Genomic DNA, 21,805 nt, shown 5'->3' on the forward strand with positions numbered 1-21,805 from the left:
TCTCCTTGCCTGGCCAGTCAGTTCAGGTGTATGACCATGTATTGGTAGGTTTGTAGTTGTGTCATACTGTTTCTATTTTTAAATGATAAATTGAACAGAGCTCTGCGTGATTTTTAAACCTTTGGCCATTGTTTCATAGCCCAACCCTGCTTTAAAGGTCTCCCAAACTTTCCCCCTGACCTCTCTGCTGTGTTCCTCTGTCTTCATGATGCTGTTTGTTCACTAATGTTTTCGAACAAATATCTGAGGCCTTCACTGAGCAGCAGCATTTACACTCAGATAAAATTGTACACAGGTAGACTCTAATTATTGGTTCTGTTTAGGGGTGTCAGGTTAACGATAGCTCAATGAAAAGGCAGTCACACTTTTCAGATTTAGAAAAATGCTAAAAAACATCTTTTATTTTCCTTCAACTTCTTAGTTCTGCACTACATTGTGTTTGCCTGTCACATGAAAGCCCAATAAAATACATTGAAACTGGTAGCTGTAATGTTGCAATATGGATAAAAAAAAATAAAGCGAAGGAAAATTCTCCTTATTCATTTCATTATAATTCAACTCAACTCAACTCAAACTTTTTTTATAAAGCACATTTAAAACAACCGGGGTTGGCCAAAGGGCTGTACAGAAATCACAGTTGCAGAGTATAAGATAAAAACTGACTGCTAAAATACATAAACACAATGCAAAAAGAAAAATGGAATTCAGATAAAATATAATAGGATAAATGTTTCAATTTAAATGAAATAAATGTTAAAATAAAATATAATTCAACATTACACCCTTCATTCTTAACTTCAGTACTGTCAGTACTTTGTCTTTAAACACTTGCTTCCTTTCTGTCCTACTTCAGCTCCTCTTCTTATTTTTTAACACCTCATTCTGATGCCCTCTCCAATTCATCTTTGCTCCCACCACTACCAGTGGTGGCCACCTACGACCTTTTTCCTGTCTTTAGCCTCCTTCCTTCCTCATTCCATCAACACAAGCTTCAAGAAGCTTGTTAGCATCACGGCCAATTAAGAAGGCAGCTGCTAAAGAGAAAGAGTGAGAATGCACCGAGGTGTTGAGCTTCTGCCTCGACTTTCTGCATTCGCTGCTCGTCCGCTGCAAGCTCTTCTACAGAATGTGGCATCACCCTGCACACTGCCTGGCTTTTATGAAAGATCTTCAGCCATATGTTGGCGTCAACATTTCAAGGATGCAGCATCAACTCTTATTAGACAGAGATTTATAAGCTCGGACTCACATTTTTGAATTGCCATATGTGTTAATGGCAAAATGTGTACCTATAATTAATTTTAAGATTAAAAAGTAGACCACTAAAGACTTTTCTATACATTAATTTTTTTATGTATATGTTTTAATGTTTTTATAACAAATCTTGGACAAATGTATGAAATTAAATTACATCATCTGCAGATTCTTCTTTACATTTATGCTGCTGCTTACTCCTTAGGCTACATTTGTTACCGCACTGTGCCGAGGATTATGATTTAACAAGAGAACTCTACTAAGGACAAAAAAGTTTACAAAAAATGAGCAAATACTAAACTGAAGAAGGAGGAAGAATTAAATTTAAAAACATCGCTTGGATGTGTTTTTGTTGAGGAGCTTTTTTTAAATCACGGCACAAGGGAAGAGAGAAGGCAAAGATAAAGGCAGGAGGACAGCAGTGCGTGCCACATCCCACACCCTCTGGAGAGGCAAATGACCTTAAGGGAGAGAAAAGACTGACAGCTCAATAATGACAAAAGAAAGACAAAGATGAAAGAGAGATCAGAGGAAGAGAAGATGTGAGCTAAAATAAAAAAAACATGAAGATCAGTGAAGAGGACGTGTGAGACAAGGGGGCAAAATTAGGAAAGGAGGGATTGTCTGTCGCCAAAAAAAACAAAACATTTTACCACAAGTGGAAGACAGGATGAAGTCAGGCTGAAGCCATTTTTTTATTGTTTCACAAAATCAATAGTTTACTATTTGTTTTCTGAATTACAAGTATTACAAAGTAAACACATCTTCTTACCTAAAAAGTGTCAAATTCTAGGGTTAATGTAACGAGTTTAAACTGTTGAACATCTCTAAGCAGTCTCTAAGTCAATCTTTAAGCAACAACTTGGCATTTCATGGTTTGTTTACAGACAAAAAAACAGTAACACAGATATTCGATTAATATTGGTAGATTTTTTTTTATCTTAATCTCAAACGTTTTATGGCTAATTCTTTATCATCATCTAGAGCAGCCATTCTTAACGACGGGGCCGCCAGTGGCCCATAGTTAATATAGATAAGCCAAAGATGCGACCAATTTGGTAAACTGCTGGATTGTTGATATTCCAACTGGGCCCTGGGCCAATTTGGACAGGAAAGTTGGGCCCTGAGGTCAAAAAGTTTAAGAATCCCTAGTCTAGAGTGTTTCTGCAGTACAGTCTTCTCTACTCGAACATGAAGTTAATTGGGTTTCCAAAATTTCTGACAACACTTCAACTTAAACTCACACAGCTTTATCATTTCCTTCTACAGGAGCATACAGTTTGGCACATACTGCTGCAAAATCATCCGTAGCTGCACATCTCACTTACGCTGATCTTTGCATATGGAGCTGTTTTTTTTTTTAAGTGGTAGGCCAGTCTTCTCGGTTTTGATATGACTTTGATGATTCAGCTTTCAGGAAAGTTTCTCCTGTTTCATAAACTTGGTGTTTGCTTTGAATGTCATATTTTATTATATCTAAAGTTATGGCTGCATGCAGTCCTCAGGCTTATCCCACACAGCTGTCAGCCTGACAAGGAACTGAGCCGAGGCTGAGCGGGTCACATGACACATACATACAGGAAGCCGCAGCAGCCAAAAAGGCATCTCTTTTTACTGCTTTTTCATTGTTCATGCTTTATACAGGGTATAACACCCTTGGATTGTTTTTGAAAACCAAATTTATGTTATATCCACTAATTAACAAATCCTACAATAAATAATGATTTTCAGTGGATAACATTTTATTTGTATTATTCTGTTATTTTGTCAGCATATTGTACATTGCTTAAACTGTGGGGACCAAGATAACGCTAGGCTGTATGAAAAATAAACTATATAAATCTGGATAGATTGTCATTACCCAGTCTTGACAAGTTAAAGCCAAAGTATATAATTAAAATATGAAGTACTGTCTTACCTTTAGGAACTTGTATAGGAGGAAAGTAAACCAGTTGGTCAGCATCTTCTCAGCAACAGACTCCGTTCTAACAGAAAATGAAACATTAATATGAAGACAACATATGACAATGCATTTTTTTAAAGCAACAACATAAATAGCACCACAGAACAATCTGAACTCCTAATACTTACAACAGGTTTGTTTGCTTATTTAATTATCCACTATATATATATATATATATATATATATATATATATATATATATATATATATATATATATATATATATATATATATATATATATACACATATATATATACATAATCACATATACAGAACCATAGACAGAACCATACAATCCTTATAAGGCTGCTCTAATATTCTCTTCAAAACTGTTACAAACTGTTACAACACTGTAACAAAGTGTAGGGGCCCAAACGTAGCTCCTGAGAGACACTACAGTTATTAGGCTTGGGTTGTATAATAGGACTCTTCATTTGTTTGTTATTTTTCAGTTTAACTTGTTGTTTTTTTCTATCTGTTTATTAGTGTAGGTTTGCTGGAGGTGTGGAGTTAGATAGAGACAGTTCTGTGATGTGTCTGTTCTGTTTTGTGACACCCTCTGTCTACTCTTCCTTCAGGTTCATAAAGCTGCCTTCTGACAGTCCCTTGTTGAGCAATAATTGAAGTGCAAGCAATACAAAATCTGTCCTACTTGGACTTCACCTACACTTAAGGTAACTTGCTCCAAGGTTTAATAATGCAAATGCCAGTCTCTGTGCCAGCTGCAAAACAATCCTGATTGTGGACTGCCTTAGAGAGAAAAAGCATTTGCAGGCCGGATTGCAATCACCCGCAGGCTGGAAGTGGCACGTGGGCCGCCAGTTGAATATCCCTGCCATATGGTCTACTTTTTCCTAAAAGGGCAGTGGATTTTAAGCAAGAAATACGAAACCTAGGTTGTGTGGAATCCATGTATCTTTGCAGTCTTCTTTAAAGTTTAAAATTAATATTTAATAGTAAACTATCAGGTGTTTAAATGAGTTCAGAAAAAAAATCTTACATGCATGATTACTAAAAAGGCTCCCAATTTTTTTTTTCAAAAAAAAATTATTAAACTAACTTCCTATATAACGTTTGTCAGTGTACTTTAAGCTATCCAATCCTCTTCATCCTCACCTCCTTAGCAGCAGTTTGGGATGATTTTTGCTCTCCAGGTTTCTGTCGATCAGATCAGACAGCAGTTGTTTCAGGACCCCTGTCGCGTACTCCATCTCCCCCTGCAGGGCCGTCATGATCAGAGACGCCACATTGCCTCGATCTCGCATGGAAAATGACCTGACAACGCATCAAAACAACCGACACTGATATGCTTTGGTGGTGCCTCAGTGGAAGCTTTTTTTTTATGCATTCAGAAGTGAAAAATTAATCTAAAGGTTTCCTTACAATGTTAATGCATGCTTAGTCTTAATTAAGTGGAGCAAAAACTCTGATTATCCAAAAGCTTTACAGCGAATTTAGCATTTGTAACACTTGTTTAATCATAAATTAAAATTTCCGACCTGCTTTATGACCAAGAACAACCATTAGCGTTGCCAATTTTAAATAACCAAATAACACTATAATTCATCATACCATACAATTAAAAATATGCAACTACAGGGATACATTCTACAGAAAGAATCAGTTAAAATTATTAAACCACCAAAAATGAACAAAAATGTGCTTATATATATAAATATATATTAAACCAATGAATAAAGACCTTTGAGCCTCAAGTGTCCGTATGAATGTCAGCAAGAAGTGCTTCTTAGTCAACAGCTGGCCAAACAGCGTGAGGGCCTTCTCAACGTTGGCTTGGACCTGAATAAAAGCACAGTGACAGATGGACAGCATTACAACAGTGTCAAATGGCAGAAAAATGACATTTTTGATCTATAAACCTGTTCTACTACTTTTATTAGGCCCATTTAATTGCCTAGGCCTTTTGGGACTCAAACATTCTGGTCCATTTCATGTCTGCGCTCTATTTGAATACATCCTAGTGTTAGAGTGTCTGTTGTTTAGTATATACTGTACAATACCATGAAAATGTATTTGCCTTGTTACCAAAATCTTCTGCTTTGGTCTTTTGCTTGTTTGTCACACTTGTGTGTCCCACACAACAAGCAAATTATGATAACTTGGAGTTTAAAAAAAGTCCACTGTTCAAATTATGATGATGATTTAAAGGTATAGTGGGCAATGTTTTTTGGCTTTGAGTTCCAGGGGTGATCTAGAAACTCGGATTATCTATTGGTTGTCCCACATGCCAATCATTGTGACGCAGTCACGTAACGCTATTGTGCGTGCACGTTCTTTGCAAGCTTACACATGCGCAGTAATTTTAAAAAAGGGACTGGGGTGTTTTCTACCTACATTTCCAGAAAAAAATGTCTCTTTAATATACCTCCAGAATACATTCCTTAGACTCCTTTCAGTGGCGGGGAGCAGTGACTTTATCTCTCTGACAGTAATACAGCCACTCTTTTTGGTTATGAATTTTAATTATGATGCATATCCCATGAGTTAGTGTAAAGTGAAAAAAATGACTCAACCAAAAGCAGTTCTTTCGTTTAGTACAACTAGTTTTACACGACGTGTGAGAAGAGCGTATCCAAGCATTGACCCACTCTGAGAAACAAGCCCCTCTGAACACATCAGAAGCCAGGAATTTATCTTCTTTGTTTGGAGATACTGCCTTGTTAAACACCAGGGTAAGGCTGATTGGCTACCCCTTCTCCTGCTGTGCTGCTGTGTGATGTGTGTGATGTCAAACGATTTTAGCAGACAATCTAACACGATTGTCTGCTTGACATCAGGGGGCGAACGCCTTGGACCTTACTCCAGCTGAAAAATCAATGAAACAGGAATTTTTAATTGTCGGCTTTGCCAGAGATCCACGTGCATTTAAACCATCTGGCCTGCCTATGTGCACAAACTGTACATCCGGGAGTGATGTACAGAAAGATTTCATTTTAAATTTGTTTAGACTGTTAACTAATTTTAGCTCAGTTCTTCAATTGCAAGCTCCAAAATAAACCTTTTAAAGCCTTTTTTAAAATTGGGATGTTTCAGGACTTAGAGGGATAGTGCATGACTTTTGAAGTAGGGTTCTATGAAAACTTGCAAGCAGTTAATATCTTACCTTTGAGCAATAAGCTCTTTTGGAATCTACATTTAACATAAATTAAGAATAGTAGCTCCTTGAGGCAGAAACTCACAGTTAGTCTCCCATGACCAAAGTAAACTTCAAATCTCTTAAAACAGTTACCTGGTGTATTCACACCAGGAAAGTCATTTCATGCGCTTGTTTGGTCCAGGCCAAAATCTGATTTTATTTTATTAATTTTTTTCGTTTGGTGTGGTTTGCTGTTCCATTGTACTTCTTGCAAGTGAACTGTAATTTGTACCAGTGCCACTCGTGTAATGATTGCTCCCATTAGCAAACTAATCCAGATTCCTTATGGAAGCGGGCCGAGAGACCACCTCCAAAAGTTGGTCTCAATCCAGTTGTTTGGTCCCAACCAGGGTTGACTTAAGTGTATTTTCCACTGGACAACTATTTCCACAGAAGGTGATGCTTATTTACACAGAAAATGAAGACAGAACATGGTTTACCATCAATGATCTTTCTGTGTTAAACAGGAACTAAGAACAGACCACACAAAGAGCTTCCAGAATAGATGCCTGATAAAAAGTAAAACCATATTTATGCTTTGTAGAACATTTTATCTTTAATAGCATATTGTTACATTGACTAATACTACTACTACTACTAATAATAATAATAATAGTAATACATTTTATTTGTAAAGCACTTTCCATTGTTAAAAGCAATCCCAAGGTGCTACAGAGTACAACAAGATTAAAAACAGGGTTAAAAGCCAAAGCACAAGAGTACATTTAAGCTAAGGCTATTTAAAAAAGATTTAAGGCCTTTCTCAAAAGAGTCTGGTGTTTGAGGAGCCCTCAGGTGGTCTGGGAGGGAATCCCAGAGGTGAGGAGTGGCTGAACAGAAGGTCCGATCACTAATAGTATGGAGCTTAGTCCTGGGGGGCCGTAAGGCTTTGTTCCAGAGCGGAGGTTACGTGAGGAGGTTTGTGGTGTTTGTGGTAACAACTCTTTACATGTTTATGTATGTGTTACACACAAGTAGATCAGTGGTGGCACACTTTATTTCTGTAAATAACCTTCATTTTCTGTGTGAATAACCATCTTCTGTTAACACAACGAAGGCATAGAGGTTATGTATAAAGTTAACGCACACACCACTACGACATTTTTAAACTGCTGTTTTAAAACGCCTCCCTCTGTCTCGGTCCCTTTTCACACCAGGCGTTAGCTTCAGGCTCCGAGAGCAACTACTGTAAAGCTAAAGAAGAGAATACAGCAGGAGCGCGGTGGTGTGTCTTGCCATCTGATAATCAACCCCTTTAACAAAGGAAACATCATGTTAATGTTTGCAGAGACAGAACAAATTACTGGATGTACTCTTGGTGAATGCAGATTCAGATTCCTTTGTCATCGTATGGAGAGAAGAAAGGGTATTCAGTGATATCAAAAGCATTTTTATAAACCATTTATTATAACAGAACAATCATTAATTGTAATCAAAAGTTAGTGTCAACATATGCATAAAGTCCAGATGGGTGATGTGCGTAATAATTATTGGACGATTGTTTTTACAGTGGAAGGTGTGTTTTCTGATGATGGTGCTGTGGTTAAAAACTGTTCGTGGATCTTGTGGTACGTGTTTTAATGGACCTAAAGTTGAACAGATATTGAAAGGGTTCTTCATGATTCTTTCCTAGCAGTTAAATAGTAGGTTAGCGCTGTCTAAGCTTCAACAACAAATGTGTCTGATTCACCGGGGCAAATTAGCTCGGCTTCTACAAATTGTCAAATTATTCATCGGCTGAAGGTCTGAAGTATGGGATTCCTTCAAGTTGGGGGGGAAATAAACACGGGTCTGGACACAGAGGTTTTGTTGCATACAACAGCAACCCGAGTGCAATGAATATAGAGCCTCTGATGTTATTAGAGTTCTTTTTAAAGCTGCTACATCAACACATCTTTGGAAAAACATCTCCGGAGTTGCTATCCGGGCAGGTCAAACACCAACCGCACGCTTTCTTGACTCAACATAATCGAAAGATGCCCTCACGAGTGTTATCTACAGCAGGTAAGTACGGACAGCTTATAGCCTTTAAAGCAAACCTCATATCGCAAAGTGCTGAACCATCTCTGTAAGTGTATGTTCAGTCTAGCCTCAAGCTGTCAAGCAGGAGAACGAGAGCGGTGTAAAACAGGAAGGCACATCAGGGCATGGCAGGATTATAAGTGTGTCAGTGTTGGTGACAGAGGTGCACCCTGCTTGTTCCACTGGCTGGCACCTGTCACTAGTTATCAACAACACGCTAAACCCCCTCTGAAGATGCCCGTGTCCCGTTCGCTCCCTCCGTCTCCTTCACTGCTCTAATTCTTACTCACGCACTCAGTCTTGTTTTTGCCAGTCCCCGTCTCTCGTTTTAAATCCTCCAATCCTTTGTTTGTGGCCGTCTCTTTAAGTTTGACACACCCTAACACTTATTCCCTTTTCATTCAGTTTCCCCCACTTGTGTTTTCTGTTCTTCCTCTCCTCAGACACGCCATAATAAAGTGTCTGGACCTCTCTGTAAAGTGCTAAATGAGATTCTCAGGGCCTCCAGGGGGGGGGGGGGGATGCGGAGAGTGATGGGTCTGAGGATAAAAAACAACGGGTTTGGGGAAAGACAGAAGAGGGACATGTGTACATACTGCGCTGCGTTTTAAACCCAATTTTAAGACTGATTCCATGTGAGGACATCTGCGTCTCCTGTCGATGTGGGTGTTTGGTGCATGTGCAGCGGTTTGTCTGCTCAGCTTAAGGTAGAGAGCAGTCACACAGAGCAATAAAGCGAAGAGCACTGGTTTACCCAGGCCATTGGATTATACCATCAAGCCCGGGGGGAAATACAGAGGGACAAAGAATAAAGTCTAGACGCAGCAATAAACCAAGGAGGCACCCTTTACCTCAACGCCTAGGTGACCTTTAAATTAAAAGGTGCACCCATGCTTTAGGGACTTTTGTTAATAGGCCGATCATGTCTGTGGCTGACATCTTGATCTGTTTCGAAGGCTGTAATTTGATTTGGAACAGTTTCTCTTAATTTTGACTAATAATACTCATAAAGAGTAAGGAATCGAGGCACTTGGGAGGCAGCTTTGGGCTGCTGATGAGAGTAAATAATATGAGACTTTGCAGGTCACCAGACTGAAGACGTACCGAGCTGAACTGAAGAATAAGGGCAAGAAAGGGATGCAGAGCATTTAGCCCTCTTTAGCGTTTCCATTTTCTGTTTCACTTTTTTACTAAATTAAGCCATGTGTAAAAAGACATTTTACACTACTATGTTTAAATTCTTACTCGCCAGGGGGATGTTTCCTATATCCTTTGACAGCCAATTACATCTTGATATCATCATTTTTGAAGTTTATTACCAAGAAATCCAGGCAAAATGCTTTAAACGGGCAGCCGCAGTGACTATCGATGGGTATTCGACACACGGCAAGGACCAAATTGGAAGCAATCAGCCACCATCTAACAAAATCCAGCTGGGATTTAACCGTACTGAAATTTTTAATAAAAACACTAGGAAAATGAAACGAATGTACTGATTAATTTCTAAAACCTCCACAGCAATAGCATCATCAATAAAACAATATATATAACACATGAGAGTGGGAACACTTTTTAAATGTCTAATATGCTCAATAATCCTTAATTGCGTTATTCCACAGAGCACCTATAAGTATATCTATTGTATGTGCTATATTCAAATGAACAGCTGCTACTTATTTAGGCTCTGTTTGACAATTAGTGTTTTTTGATGTAATTGTAAAAAAAAAAAGAAAAAAAAAAACGGAAGTAAAGGGAGAAAGTAGGTTTGTGTATTATACTGGTAGTCTACTGTACCAGAAATATGATATGATTCTGGTGAAGATTGCTGGTCATTCAGAAAGTTACTCAGGAATTATGTTTTTTCAGAGCAAACTTGACCAAACTGGCATCACAATTCCAAACAATTAAAACAGACTGCCATAAGAAGTCAGATAATTATACATAATATTGAACTAAACGTTTTTTGTTTAATGAAATTTGGTCAAAGTTTTGATGTCAAAAACGTGTCATGCAACATTCCTCAGGTTTACATTTGTGTTAAAACCTCCTCAAAACCTTATTGGTTCAAAGTTGCATTGATTTATAGCTTTAAGTGTAAAAGTAGTGAAACTCCCAGGGCAGCGGGGGTCTTTTTTTTTTCAAGCAAAGCTAAAGCCACAAAGAATGAATAAAAAAGGTAAAAAAAAAAAAAAATGACAGCCCAAAGACCACCCAGAGAGCTTTCTTTTCCTAAGCAAATCCACTGTCTGGATTAGAGTGATTAAATGAAGCTGTAAAAGGTCAAACAAATTATTCCTTGACTCCAAAAAGTCAGCGCTCCAATCAAAGCCAGTGGAGCAGCACCGGATTCTACATCTTAATGATTCTGCTGATTACAAACGTGGCTTTGGTTATTATTTTTTTAGCTCTGGTAGAAAGCAGTTTTTGGAGACATACTATTAATTCTACTTCTGCTGGTCTGAGTGGTGAAAAGTCTGTACGTATCAACGTCACCATCTTCATTCAGCTGTGCTAAGGTGAATGCATAAATTCAATTAGTAACCAAATAGTGATGTATAATGCAGAGAGTAGTCCTAGTAACCCTGACTCTCAATTTCCCTATCTTACCCTGTTTCTATGCTTCTATTTCTATATCACTTTTGCCTGTGATTTTTTTTTTTCAAAATAAGCTTTTTATTTAAATAAATCACAACTTTAGACCTCTACATAGAAAAGAATCTGGAGAGAATGTTCTTATGAGATCCGACTAATGACACCAGGGCTCATTTGCTTAGAATTTGATGGGGATAAACACATAAAAGGCAAAGTAGGTAAAATATGGGTTATGTGATTGCTTTGAGGTAAATTGCATCTTGAGCTCTTTTTAGTGTCAGACTTTTTCAAAAACCTGCCTTTGATGAAGCCCATCATGGGATGATGGCAAAGAGGTATTAAGTAGAAAAGCCAGAGGGACACTTTAAAAGTATTAAAAACAACTTCAGAAACGCTTCCAGGCAGTGTTAGTGGATTAGTATAGGCTTCTAGCTTTTGGTTCTGTTCAAGTTGATTTCCGATAGTTTGTTTCAGCATGAAGTTTGGTGGATGGTGTACTGACCCGTACCTCCATCTCCTTAAGCACAGGGTGATCCTCAATTCCCGGGAACAGGACCCTCATTGCGTAGGTGCGATAGTCCAAGAAGGGAATCCCCGCTCCGTCCAGTTCCTGGGTCAGTTCGTGGATGTCTGTTTGGAGCTCGGCAAAAGCTGCAGCACAAAAGAGGCAGACGGATAAAGGTGGAGTCCTAGTGGGTCAGTCAGAACACTGTAACACCATGGTTCTTCAACCCTGGTAGGGTACCACGGGTGTTATTTGGACTGCTTTTAGTGCTACTCAGAAGAAACTTTGGCACATACTATTTGCAAGATAAGTACGAATGGGTGCCAACTGTGATGCAGAGCTACTAAAGACAAACAGCCAAAAAGAAGAGTTGTTCTGACACACTGAGTTTTATTCAATATTTTCCCAGTGCAAAATAAAGGGAACCACCAAAGTGAACTGGGACCTGTGCTTGTTGGTACTTATGCTGTGGTTAAAATCCTCAGAAGGTGAAATTTGGATCTGGGAATTGCATCAAACCCAAATGGAGTATGTCACAGTACCAAGTTCTAAACCACTGGGATTAGCTAACTGAATATACGTAGCACCCATGCTAACAACTACTAGCAATGGAAATTAATAATTTATGTCTCTGCATTTTGTTTAATAAAGCACTGCAGCAATATGCTCACTAAGGGACTTGCTGCTGTTCTGTGCGTGACTGACCTCATGAGACGCAAATCAACAGAGCTTCAACTAAAAACATTGTTTGAACTGCATCTATCGCTGAGTTGTGTTTGCTGGATTTCATGGTTGCTGTGAAAATTCCGATTTTTGACAAAGATGAAGGGTGTAGACGCTAGACCTTCCCAGTTAGAATGATTTATTTCCTAGCATTTAAATCCAACTAGGATGTTTGCCAGATTACTTTCATTAACATTTGACTTCTCAGCATGGAATTAATATTTTTAGGACCCTTTATGCAATTTGATATATTGTTAAGGTCTAATTGGATGTAAGTCAACTTTTTTGTTGGTTTTCCATCAACAGACATTACAACTTATTCTGGGAATGGAGAAAAAGATATAAACAAGCTAGGCTTGATAACGGTTTATATATTTTGACTTATTAGCCACGTTGAAATCTATTTAGGCGTCTGCTGGCAGAGGACAAACTCCACCAGAAAATGGACTTAGAGTCATGCATTACAAACATGTTTGTTAAATTTTCAGTCCAGATTAAAGCCAAGCTAATGATCTTGGTAAATGACACTATTTAACAATCAAAGCCAAAAATATTAAATGTAACTTTAACATTTTAATATATAATATGTCTTGACTTGACTGTCACCAGCAGATTTGTTTATATTTGTATATTTTTGCACATCTCATGTTTAATTAAGGCTGATGCAAAATAATAGGTGCTCACTGGTAAGGCCACAAAGGCCGACCAATCGGAGCAGACTTCTGTTTTTAAGTTAGCTTCATTACAAAGACATTAAGGAATTTTTGTAAAGTACCTGAACAGTAAATGTCATCTTGAGAAATAGGTCCAGAAAGACAATTATTGAGGTCAAGCAAGAATAAGGTGTGAATTAAAATAAGTTATATTGAGAAAGCAGGTAGGATAGAATTGTTACTTTATGTATTTAAAAAATATATATATATGTAATATACACATGTATGAATTTGTGAAACAAAATAAGTATACTTTGGGGTTTCTGGAGGTCAATAACAATATATGTTGTAGGTTGAAGTTGAATTTCATCCATGCATGTACAGTGCAACTATTGCAGGCTATTTACCCTTTACTTGTATTAACTTCAGTTTTTTATAATGGCACACAAATATTTTGGAGAGTGAACCTTCATTTTTTTTTTTATCAACAACAGCAGTCTGTGCAAATGCAAAAAAAGAAAAAAATGAGGTGGGCAGCTGTAAAATCTTCAAAATTCACAAGAAAAGATAGCTCAGGTGAAGCGAAAAGGCAAAACCAACAGACAGAAAACCAAGTTCCTGAAAAGGAAAGTCAATTAATTGGATGACTGGATAATCATTAATGAGAGCAATGGATGAGTTTTCATGCATAATTTCCTCCAGCTGTTATTGGACAGTTTGGTCTACCAGAGAGATGAGAGAAATGAGATGAAGCTAAAAAGATAAAGTGGTAAAGAAGTAAAAAAAAAAAAAAAAGAGGGAAGCAAGATTAGGGTTTTAAAGACATGAGAGTGGCAAACAGGGAGAAAATCCTGAAGATGGAGCATGGCTGAGAAGAACTAAAGTTTCTTTTAGAGAATACCTGCTGAAGAAAAATGTGGAATGAAAGATGCAAGCAAAGGCAAAAACTGTCAAGTGGATAAGATTTTACTATGAGGAAAAGGAAAAACATGTGAGCAGCAGGCCTAAATTGATGACTAATCCTTTGTTTAGCTCACAAATTGCAAATGATATCATTTATTATATAGAAAGGAAGAAAAACATGGAAAATCTAAACAATCCTTGAGGAACATTTCCAATCTGATTTGATTGTCTGGACTGGTTATGGTTATTATGGTAACAGACATACAAAACAAACTGAACTAAACTTTGCTAGTTAGTCTGTAGCTGCTTGTTGAAGAAGCATTTAAGACCAAATTGGCAACAAATCCCAGCTTTGCTATTAAAGCTTTGGTTTTCACTGCTCTGACTTGTTTAGACGATCTGACAGAATATAGTGATATAGATGTTCAAATGTCTCAGTTTTATGTTTTGATATTAAAATGTTCCAATATTGCCTAAATAATGTAGTGGAGTTGTTTTAGTGTTTTAAAGATATATATATATATATATATATATATGACATTTTTATATGAACGATGAGGAACCCTAGCTGTAAGGATGGTTTCTTTTTAAAATAGTACAAATCAAACCTATGCACTATTCTAATCCTTGAAAATCTAGAAGCATACAGTGAAAGTGATATTAATACTAATATTAATTTATATTTGAAATAAACGTCTAAAGCAAACTAATAAGGGGCTTAAACCTAATGACACCACTTTTATTATAATTATTATCATCAAATACCATAGGTGACATGGTAAATAGCTTGTATAATGTCTAGATTATCATACATTAAAAGAAGTGACCTGCAAGTGCAAACTGATACTTGTGAGAGAACATTTGTCAGTGTTTACCCACAAATGCCAGAACAGGGTGTCTGAAAGAACACATGCAATATTATCCTCCCTTTGCTGTAAACTTAACTATATAAACTGGCAGCTCATCTCAACCATCAAAACTATTATGTTTAGGCCCGTTAAGATGCTGATTCCTCTGTTAGTACGCTGCTTCTGGCAGGGAGTGGATTAAGCATTAAATATCTCCTGTCTGACAACATGAAGGAGTCTGGAAAGTGTTATACAGACATTTTGTTTATGGACTCAAGTGAACCGCAGTGAGAGCATACTGTATGTCCACAAATGGGGAAAAAAAAGACATGGAACCTTCCTAAAAGTGGTCACCTACCAAAATTAGATCAAACTTTGCAGCTTCAGATGGCAGAGTTGGCAATACTTTATTGTCCCGCAGTGGGGATATTCGGGTGTGACGGTGGCATACACACACACAGACATGCAATGAAATGAAGGAAAAAAGGAACCAGTCTAATATAAAATTTGCTCTAAAGACACACCAAGAGTAGAAGATCAAAAAAGTAAATACTAGAGTAAATAAATATTGAAAAAACTTCAACATTTGTAAAGGAGGAATCTCCCTTGCTTTAAACCTAACTCTAAAAAAAATTATATTGAAGCTACAAACACCAAAAACCTGAAGACCATTCCAAGTGCTCAATTCTGCCGGTACACCCAGGGAGCCTGCCCCCTGGCAGGGAGGGATTCCAAGTGTGAGTTTGCAGGTGTGGCTTAACACATTCTGTCATTTCCAACTTTCCGCTCCGATCATCATATAGGTCAATATCTGGGGGGAGCACTGCTCGTATTTTCAACAAATTAGGCAAACAACGCTTTAAACCAGAAATCATAAAAGGTTCTTCACGGTTTTGTTTGCTTCTTCTCTGAATCTAAACATCCACAGCCTCCATAAGCTGTTTTACAAGTATCCCTTCATCACCTCATGCTTGTTAATAGAAGTCTATAAATAACAGTATTTGCTGTGATGTCTGCTTCTCATGGTTGACTGAACCAAGCGCCTCGCTTCTTCCCCCTGCAGATTTTTAGAGCACAACCAGCCACACACACACACACACACACACACGCACACACACACTTCACCATTAGCTACCACACGCGTGCTGGACCTCCCACTTCATCTGCTACCCCGCCCACATGTGCCTCTGCGTCTCTGCGGGCCAGATGGGCGTGCAGCAGGCGGGGCGGAGTGCTTTAGGAGGGGTGGGAATAAGGCCATGCTTCATCTCCTTCGCCAAACTGGGTGATGATTCATACATTGTTTGTTTTTTGCAAGTGACATCTTAAACTGAGACACTACAACAAGGTCAAAACATGTTTGGGGAAACGTCGCCTGTGTCAGGGTATGTGAAAGTGGTGCTCTAAGAACAGAAAGGGCTTTGAATCAAAAGTTCTGACAGCTTTTTTTTTTTTTTTTTTTTTTTTGACACGTCTGGCCGCTGTTAAGAGTTATGACTCTGTGTCAAGACCGTGGTGGGATCATATTAGAACTTTGTACTATGGCTTTGAGTGCTTGTGGCATTACCCTGGGTGTAAACACTTACAGTAGCCTGACCTAAAGTCAGTCATCCACACTAATCCTTAAAAGGCCTTTAGCCCTTAATCCTTTAACAATAGTTGACCACAGAACCTTTTATCATATCTCTCCTCCAACATAATCAAAATTGTAGGATCTATTACTCGTTTATAACAATCTCATCTAATGAAATTACTCAGAAGAGTGTTATCAGTCTGTTAGACTTCGTTCCTGTTTTAGTCCATTTCTATTTATTATGATGCTTGCTGTTCTGTCAGATCTTTACTTTCCTGTTTGTCTGTCCTTAGTTTAGTTTATTAGTTTAGCCTATCATATTGGGTAACCCATAATGTATTCCTGTAGATTCTGTTCTCATCCTGCCTCCGCCCGATCAGCGCCCTCCCTCTCCTTCAGTCTAAATCCCTTCACTCTTCTCACCTGTGGTAATGGCCACCTGTTGTTCCTTCCGTCTCCTCCTCCCTGTCTAATCAGACGGTTCAGTCTCACTCATTCTTAGCTCCTCCATCACACTACCCTGTTCTGGTCTCACCCTGGCCGTGTTCCTGGTTCTTGTCTTCCCTGCCATCTTGTAAGCCTTCGTTTTCCTTTTTATTAAACCGCTCGTTATTCATTATGCAGCTTCCCTTCTCGTGCCTGCGCTTTGGTCCTGATCTAGATAACACAAGCCTGAAATAGATATCAGTCAGGCCCTGTTTTGTTTGTTCGATTTGACAACCTATCATCCCTCTCTCACCTTTGGTGCCGTTTTGCTGCTTCGGGACCCGGATGACATGTTGCAGTTGACGGAACCATACATTTTGCTCTCTGCCAGTAAATCCTGATGCAGAAACCTTGGCCCTTATAACCAAGCCTGCTAAGGTTATGCAGTGGGACAATTATCTAAAGCATTCCAGCAAGTCCACCTCTGAGTGGCTTAAGAAACACAAAATTAATGGTTTGATTGGCCTCTTCAAATGCTTAAATCTGACAAAGATGCTGTGGCATCACTTAAATTAGGCTGTTTATGCTAGAGAACCTCCAGTGGGACAGAAATAAAGCAATTCTGCAAAGAACAGTGGGCTAAAATTCACCCAAAGACATATTGCTAGTTATTGCGAGCAATTGATGGCAGCTGTTGCTGCCAAGAGTGGCACAACTAGCTGTTAGCTTTAGAGAGCAATTACTTTTTCATACAGAGCCAGGCTGTTGTGTATAGCTTTTTCCCCTTAACATATGACGTGTCATTTCAAAACTGCATTTTGGATTTAGTGGTTATCTTTCAAATAAATATTTGTTTGATGATCTAAAACATTTACATGTAATAGAAAAGCTAAAGCTGTTGTCACACTGCTTCCTATCTCGCCTCCAACGCTGGTGTTTATAAAAGGCATCTGCTATGTGGGTCTCAGCATGAGGAACTGACGGAGATTTTGTGGAACACCAAGTCCTCTGATGTCTTTGAAATATGTGTGACATTTTTTGATGCACTCCCGATGTGAGAAGTGCCTTCATACTGGAGATGTATGAGGCAGAATTTCAGTAACAATATAATTGGCTGGTTGGATTTACTTTCAAACTCCCAGATGCCAAAATCTTTTTTAGATTTCAGAGCTGAGATGTTAAAGCTCTCAGAGAGTTGTGTGCAATCATAGAAAGGAGGCGAGGAATATGTGGGTTGATCACAGTCGATGGTCATTGCAAGATTAACAATAACTACAAAATTGCATGTTTTTCTAACAGAAAGTCTTTTAGTCCCACTCCCAGACTGCTTTTTGTGTGCTCTGTGACAGAGATCTCCTTGTAGAGCTTAATCAATAGTGATGACAAAAAGAGCATTTTTCATTTACTGATGGTGTTAATAATGCTCCATTTTCCAAACGGCCATAATGATGTATTAAAAATACTCCCGGGTATCTGAAACCCCAATAAAACAACATGTAAAAAGTCCCTTTTCAACAATTCATTAGCAATCAGTGAGTAATTTCAGTTGCACCAGTACATAAAACCCAAGGAGTTTCCCTTGATCTGCCTGCTTTTATTTCCAGGTCGTTGTTTTGATATGACGTATAAAAAAAAAAAGCAGCTCTAAGCTCCTCCTGTCTGTATGTGTGATAGAAAACCAGAAGATACATGGTTTATTTACCATAACTCAACAATGACAGTTTATGCTTTACCTCAGCAAATATAACCTACACAGAATGTGTTGTTGGTGATGATAATAGCTTCAAAACAGCAATTGATCGCATCTCCAGCTCTCTGCAGATTCATTCACTCTGCCGATACATTGTCTCTGTCTACACAGTGCTGTGTTTAGCTGTAAATCAAACCTTTGAAAGTCATGCTTAAAGAAATACCTTTAAAACTATACATTTTGCACATTCCCTTTCTGTAACGTCGGCCCTGTTCCATTTTAACCATGAGAAAAGCTTGAATAATCAAATCACTGTCACTGCCAGTGTAGAAAGAAAGTGTAGGAAATGCCCACCTTCTTTACACTCCAGGGCCACTCGTGACTCCAGGTTGTCCATTTGGAGCTGCAGACGTTTCAGGGTGCGGTCTGCATCCCTCGACTTCCTCTTGTAGGCTATCAAAACAGCAATGATCACCAACAGGAGCAGGCCCCCGCCCCCTCCGATACCAATAATAGCAGGGAGGGTGAGCAGGCTGTCCGAGTAGATGTGAAGAGTTCCTGGGGAATATTCAAATCCACCAGCACGGATCTAAAGACAAAATGGTAAAGTAAGGTGAAGTTTCATCAAGATATACAGATATGGCACTGAGGGCACATTTAGGTCAAGTCATCATGGTTATAAATGTCATATTAATCCAGGGGCTCTAGTGTTTTATTTGAACTTTTCAGAGTGGCATGACTATTGAGCACACAACTTCAGAGTTTCATAAGAAGCAGCTTTATTGTGTGTGTGTGTGTATATATATATATATATATATATATATATATATATATATATATATATAGATAGATAGATAGATAGATAGATAGATAGATAGAGAGAGAGAGAGAGAGAGAGAGAGAGAGAGATAGAGATATTGAGGTGGAGGGCACGGACAGCCTTGCCTTGTTTTGTCCAGAAAATAGACCCGCAATCAGTAGTACAATAAATACTACTAATAAACTCCTAAAAAAAAGTGCAAAACTTAATGTAACTGAAGTTTGTCTTGATATAAATTTTCCCATGTGAGGTTCAAAGCTAGTTAAAAGTGGACTGCAGATACGAGTCGGGCAAAAGGCCATTAATATTGTTAATATTATATAGTTAAAGTGTGGCAATGATGAAACATTCAAGTTGTTAGAAATCATTTTATAATTTAGGAATTAACCCATATTTCTGTTATAAATTTTTTTCTTCTTCAAAGGGTGGTGCGACAGAAAACATTTGAAAACCACTGGACCACAGTGACAAGAAATATGTTTGAAGGAGTTGAAGTAAGATATTTAAACCCAAAATCATGATGGCAGCATCAAGATGAGGCTAGCTTTGTCGCTAGTGATATTAAGGAAAGGATGCATGGATTAAAAAAAGAATAAGGTCAACCGGCAAATATTTCAACTGCAGTTCTAATGAACCGCAAGAAGTTCAAAACTCGGACACAGCTAAGATTTCCAACATGAAAACAAACCCAGACACTCATTATAGCTGATGTTGGAATAAATAGAGCAGGTTAACTTGAATTATCTGAAACTTCCCTGATTTGGACGATGGTTACAAGCAGGGGTGTCCTAATACCAATTTCTTTCCAGACTAAGTACAAGAACGAGTACTTTAGTTTAGACACTTGCTAATTCCAAGTACTGATACTGAGTACGTAATAAATTGGTACTTATATTTCACAAATAACTTAACAATACCATTGACCACTGATAAACAACGCCTGGCCATAAGGGGCGGTGAATTTGGTTAGAGCTTCCATTATCTTCTCTCCTTCTCTTTCTCCTTCTTTTGGAGGGTGAGCAAGCAACCTCTTGGTGTATAGCATCACTACCTGGTATAGAGTGGTATCCAGCCTGTGAGTTGCAGCGTAGCCCAGCCCAGGAGGAAAATTGGGTTGCTTTTACAAATACTGATATTAGTACTTGACGCTGGTATCGGGACACCACTGGTTACAAGCCATGTTTGTTCCAGGACATAAGCCGATTTAAATCTACTCTACGAATTCAGCCAAGCAGAGTGATCAAATATCAAACCAGAGTTGTGCCAGAAGCTTTTTGATGGGCACAGCAATTGTGTGATTGAGACGTAGTTTGCTAAGGCGTATCTATCTTATCAAATCAAATCATGTGCCCTCACCCTCTTTAAATTGATTTGTTATATATTAATTGCAACAGTAAAAACTGTTTAAAAAAATGAAATGCCCCAAATTTATCTAACATTAATTCCTTTGTTAAGTCTATGTAAAGTTCTCAGTGTCACTGTTGTTGCTGGTGGCCAACTTAACTGTTGCCAAACCAAAGGTACCAAACCAACCAAAGGATGCATTGCATTGTTTACAGGATGCTCTACCAAAGCAATGAAAGACTAGGGTTTTTCTGCAGAGAAGCATTCCACTGTCCAGTTTGGGGTGTTATACTAGTACCATGGAGAGAGACTGAGAGAAAAACAGGGTTCATCTCTGCAGCAACACCTGTTTGAAATCAGACAAGCTAGTCTGCAAGGATCAAAAGTTGTTGATATGATGAAAGAAAAACTGGCCGAGCCAATCTCTAAAGCAAAGGTCATTAATTTTTTATCTGTTCTGTAGTCACACTAAACAGCCAGATCTCTGACAGGCTTGTGCTGTGAAGGCTTACATCACCTCGACTGTTGTGAACATTTCTTGTAGGAAAGCTTTTCAATTCCTGCCTTCGGGGGAGCAACTTCAGAGGGCTTTGATAATGAAGATTTCACAAGTTAACTCGCTCACTTCTGTTCTAGCTGCGGTAGCTGCATGCGTCTGGGAAGGCTCTGTGTTTGGGTTAGATATTTTCTTGTTAATGTCCTCATACATCACTGTCAACTTTAACTGATTTAGGTCCAAATGTGAATGATGGGCATGTGGACAAGGATAAAGCAGTGTAGTACAGGACGACACGGACATTAATGTCCTAATAGCGTCATAAAAGACTACAGATTCAGGACTTACACATATAGACTATGAATATATGCTCACACAGTATAAGTAATCAAACAAAGTAATCACCAGCATTTAAATCTCTCCCCAAGGAGCCGTGGTAATTATGGAAAGTCAAACACATCTGATGTTTTTTTTTTCTCTAACTACATTTATATATGCACAGTGTGTCACTGGAATCCATCAAATCAAGCTTTCCCCCAAGGGGGTTGATAACCGATTCAAATTAAGTGTGATTATAAGCTTTGAAGTTCTTGTAAAGGCACTTTCATGTTGACATTAACAAAGTCTGAATATAAAATAAAAGAAAGTAGAAAAGCTGTTACATCAGTGTCAATATAATCAATAGCTACAAATTAAATTTGCAAGAGTAAAGGCAATCAGAATGTTGTTTTGGGAGTAAGGAGTTAATTATCCATGTTAATATGAACTACGTCCTGAAAGAAACAAACAGTTTGCTCCAGAACGTTTTTTTTTTTCATGGTTTGGAAAGTCCAGA

At 38.3% G+C, this 21,805-nt stretch overlaps 1 protein-coding gene across 1 annotated transcript in view; it reads right to left on the minus strand.

Moving 5' to 3' along the window:
• Positions 1–21,805, minus strand: part of plxna1a (plexin A1a) — a 359,702-nt gene that overhangs the window by 24,475 nt on the left and 313,422 nt on the right. Inside the window, exons 20-24 of the mRNA XM_036125192.1 lie at positions 18,665–18,899; positions 11,498–11,640; positions 4,921–5,018; positions 4,335–4,493; positions 3,173–3,239 (exon numbers count right to left, since the gene is read on the minus strand). Coding sequence (XP_035981085.1) covers positions 3,173–3,239; positions 4,335–4,493; positions 4,921–5,018; positions 11,498–11,640; positions 18,665–18,899 — 702 coding nt within the window. The remainder of the gene's footprint in view (positions 1–3,172; positions 3,240–4,334; positions 4,494–4,920; positions 5,019–11,497; positions 11,641–18,664; positions 18,900–21,805) is intronic.

This window comes from Fundulus heteroclitus, chromosome 1 (assembly GCF_011125445.2).
Source record: "Fundulus heteroclitus isolate FHET01 chromosome 1, MU-UCD_Fhet_4.1, whole genome shotgun sequence".
Lineage (NCBI taxonomy): Eukaryota > Metazoa > Chordata > Actinopteri > Cyprinodontiformes > Fundulidae > Fundulus > Fundulus heteroclitus.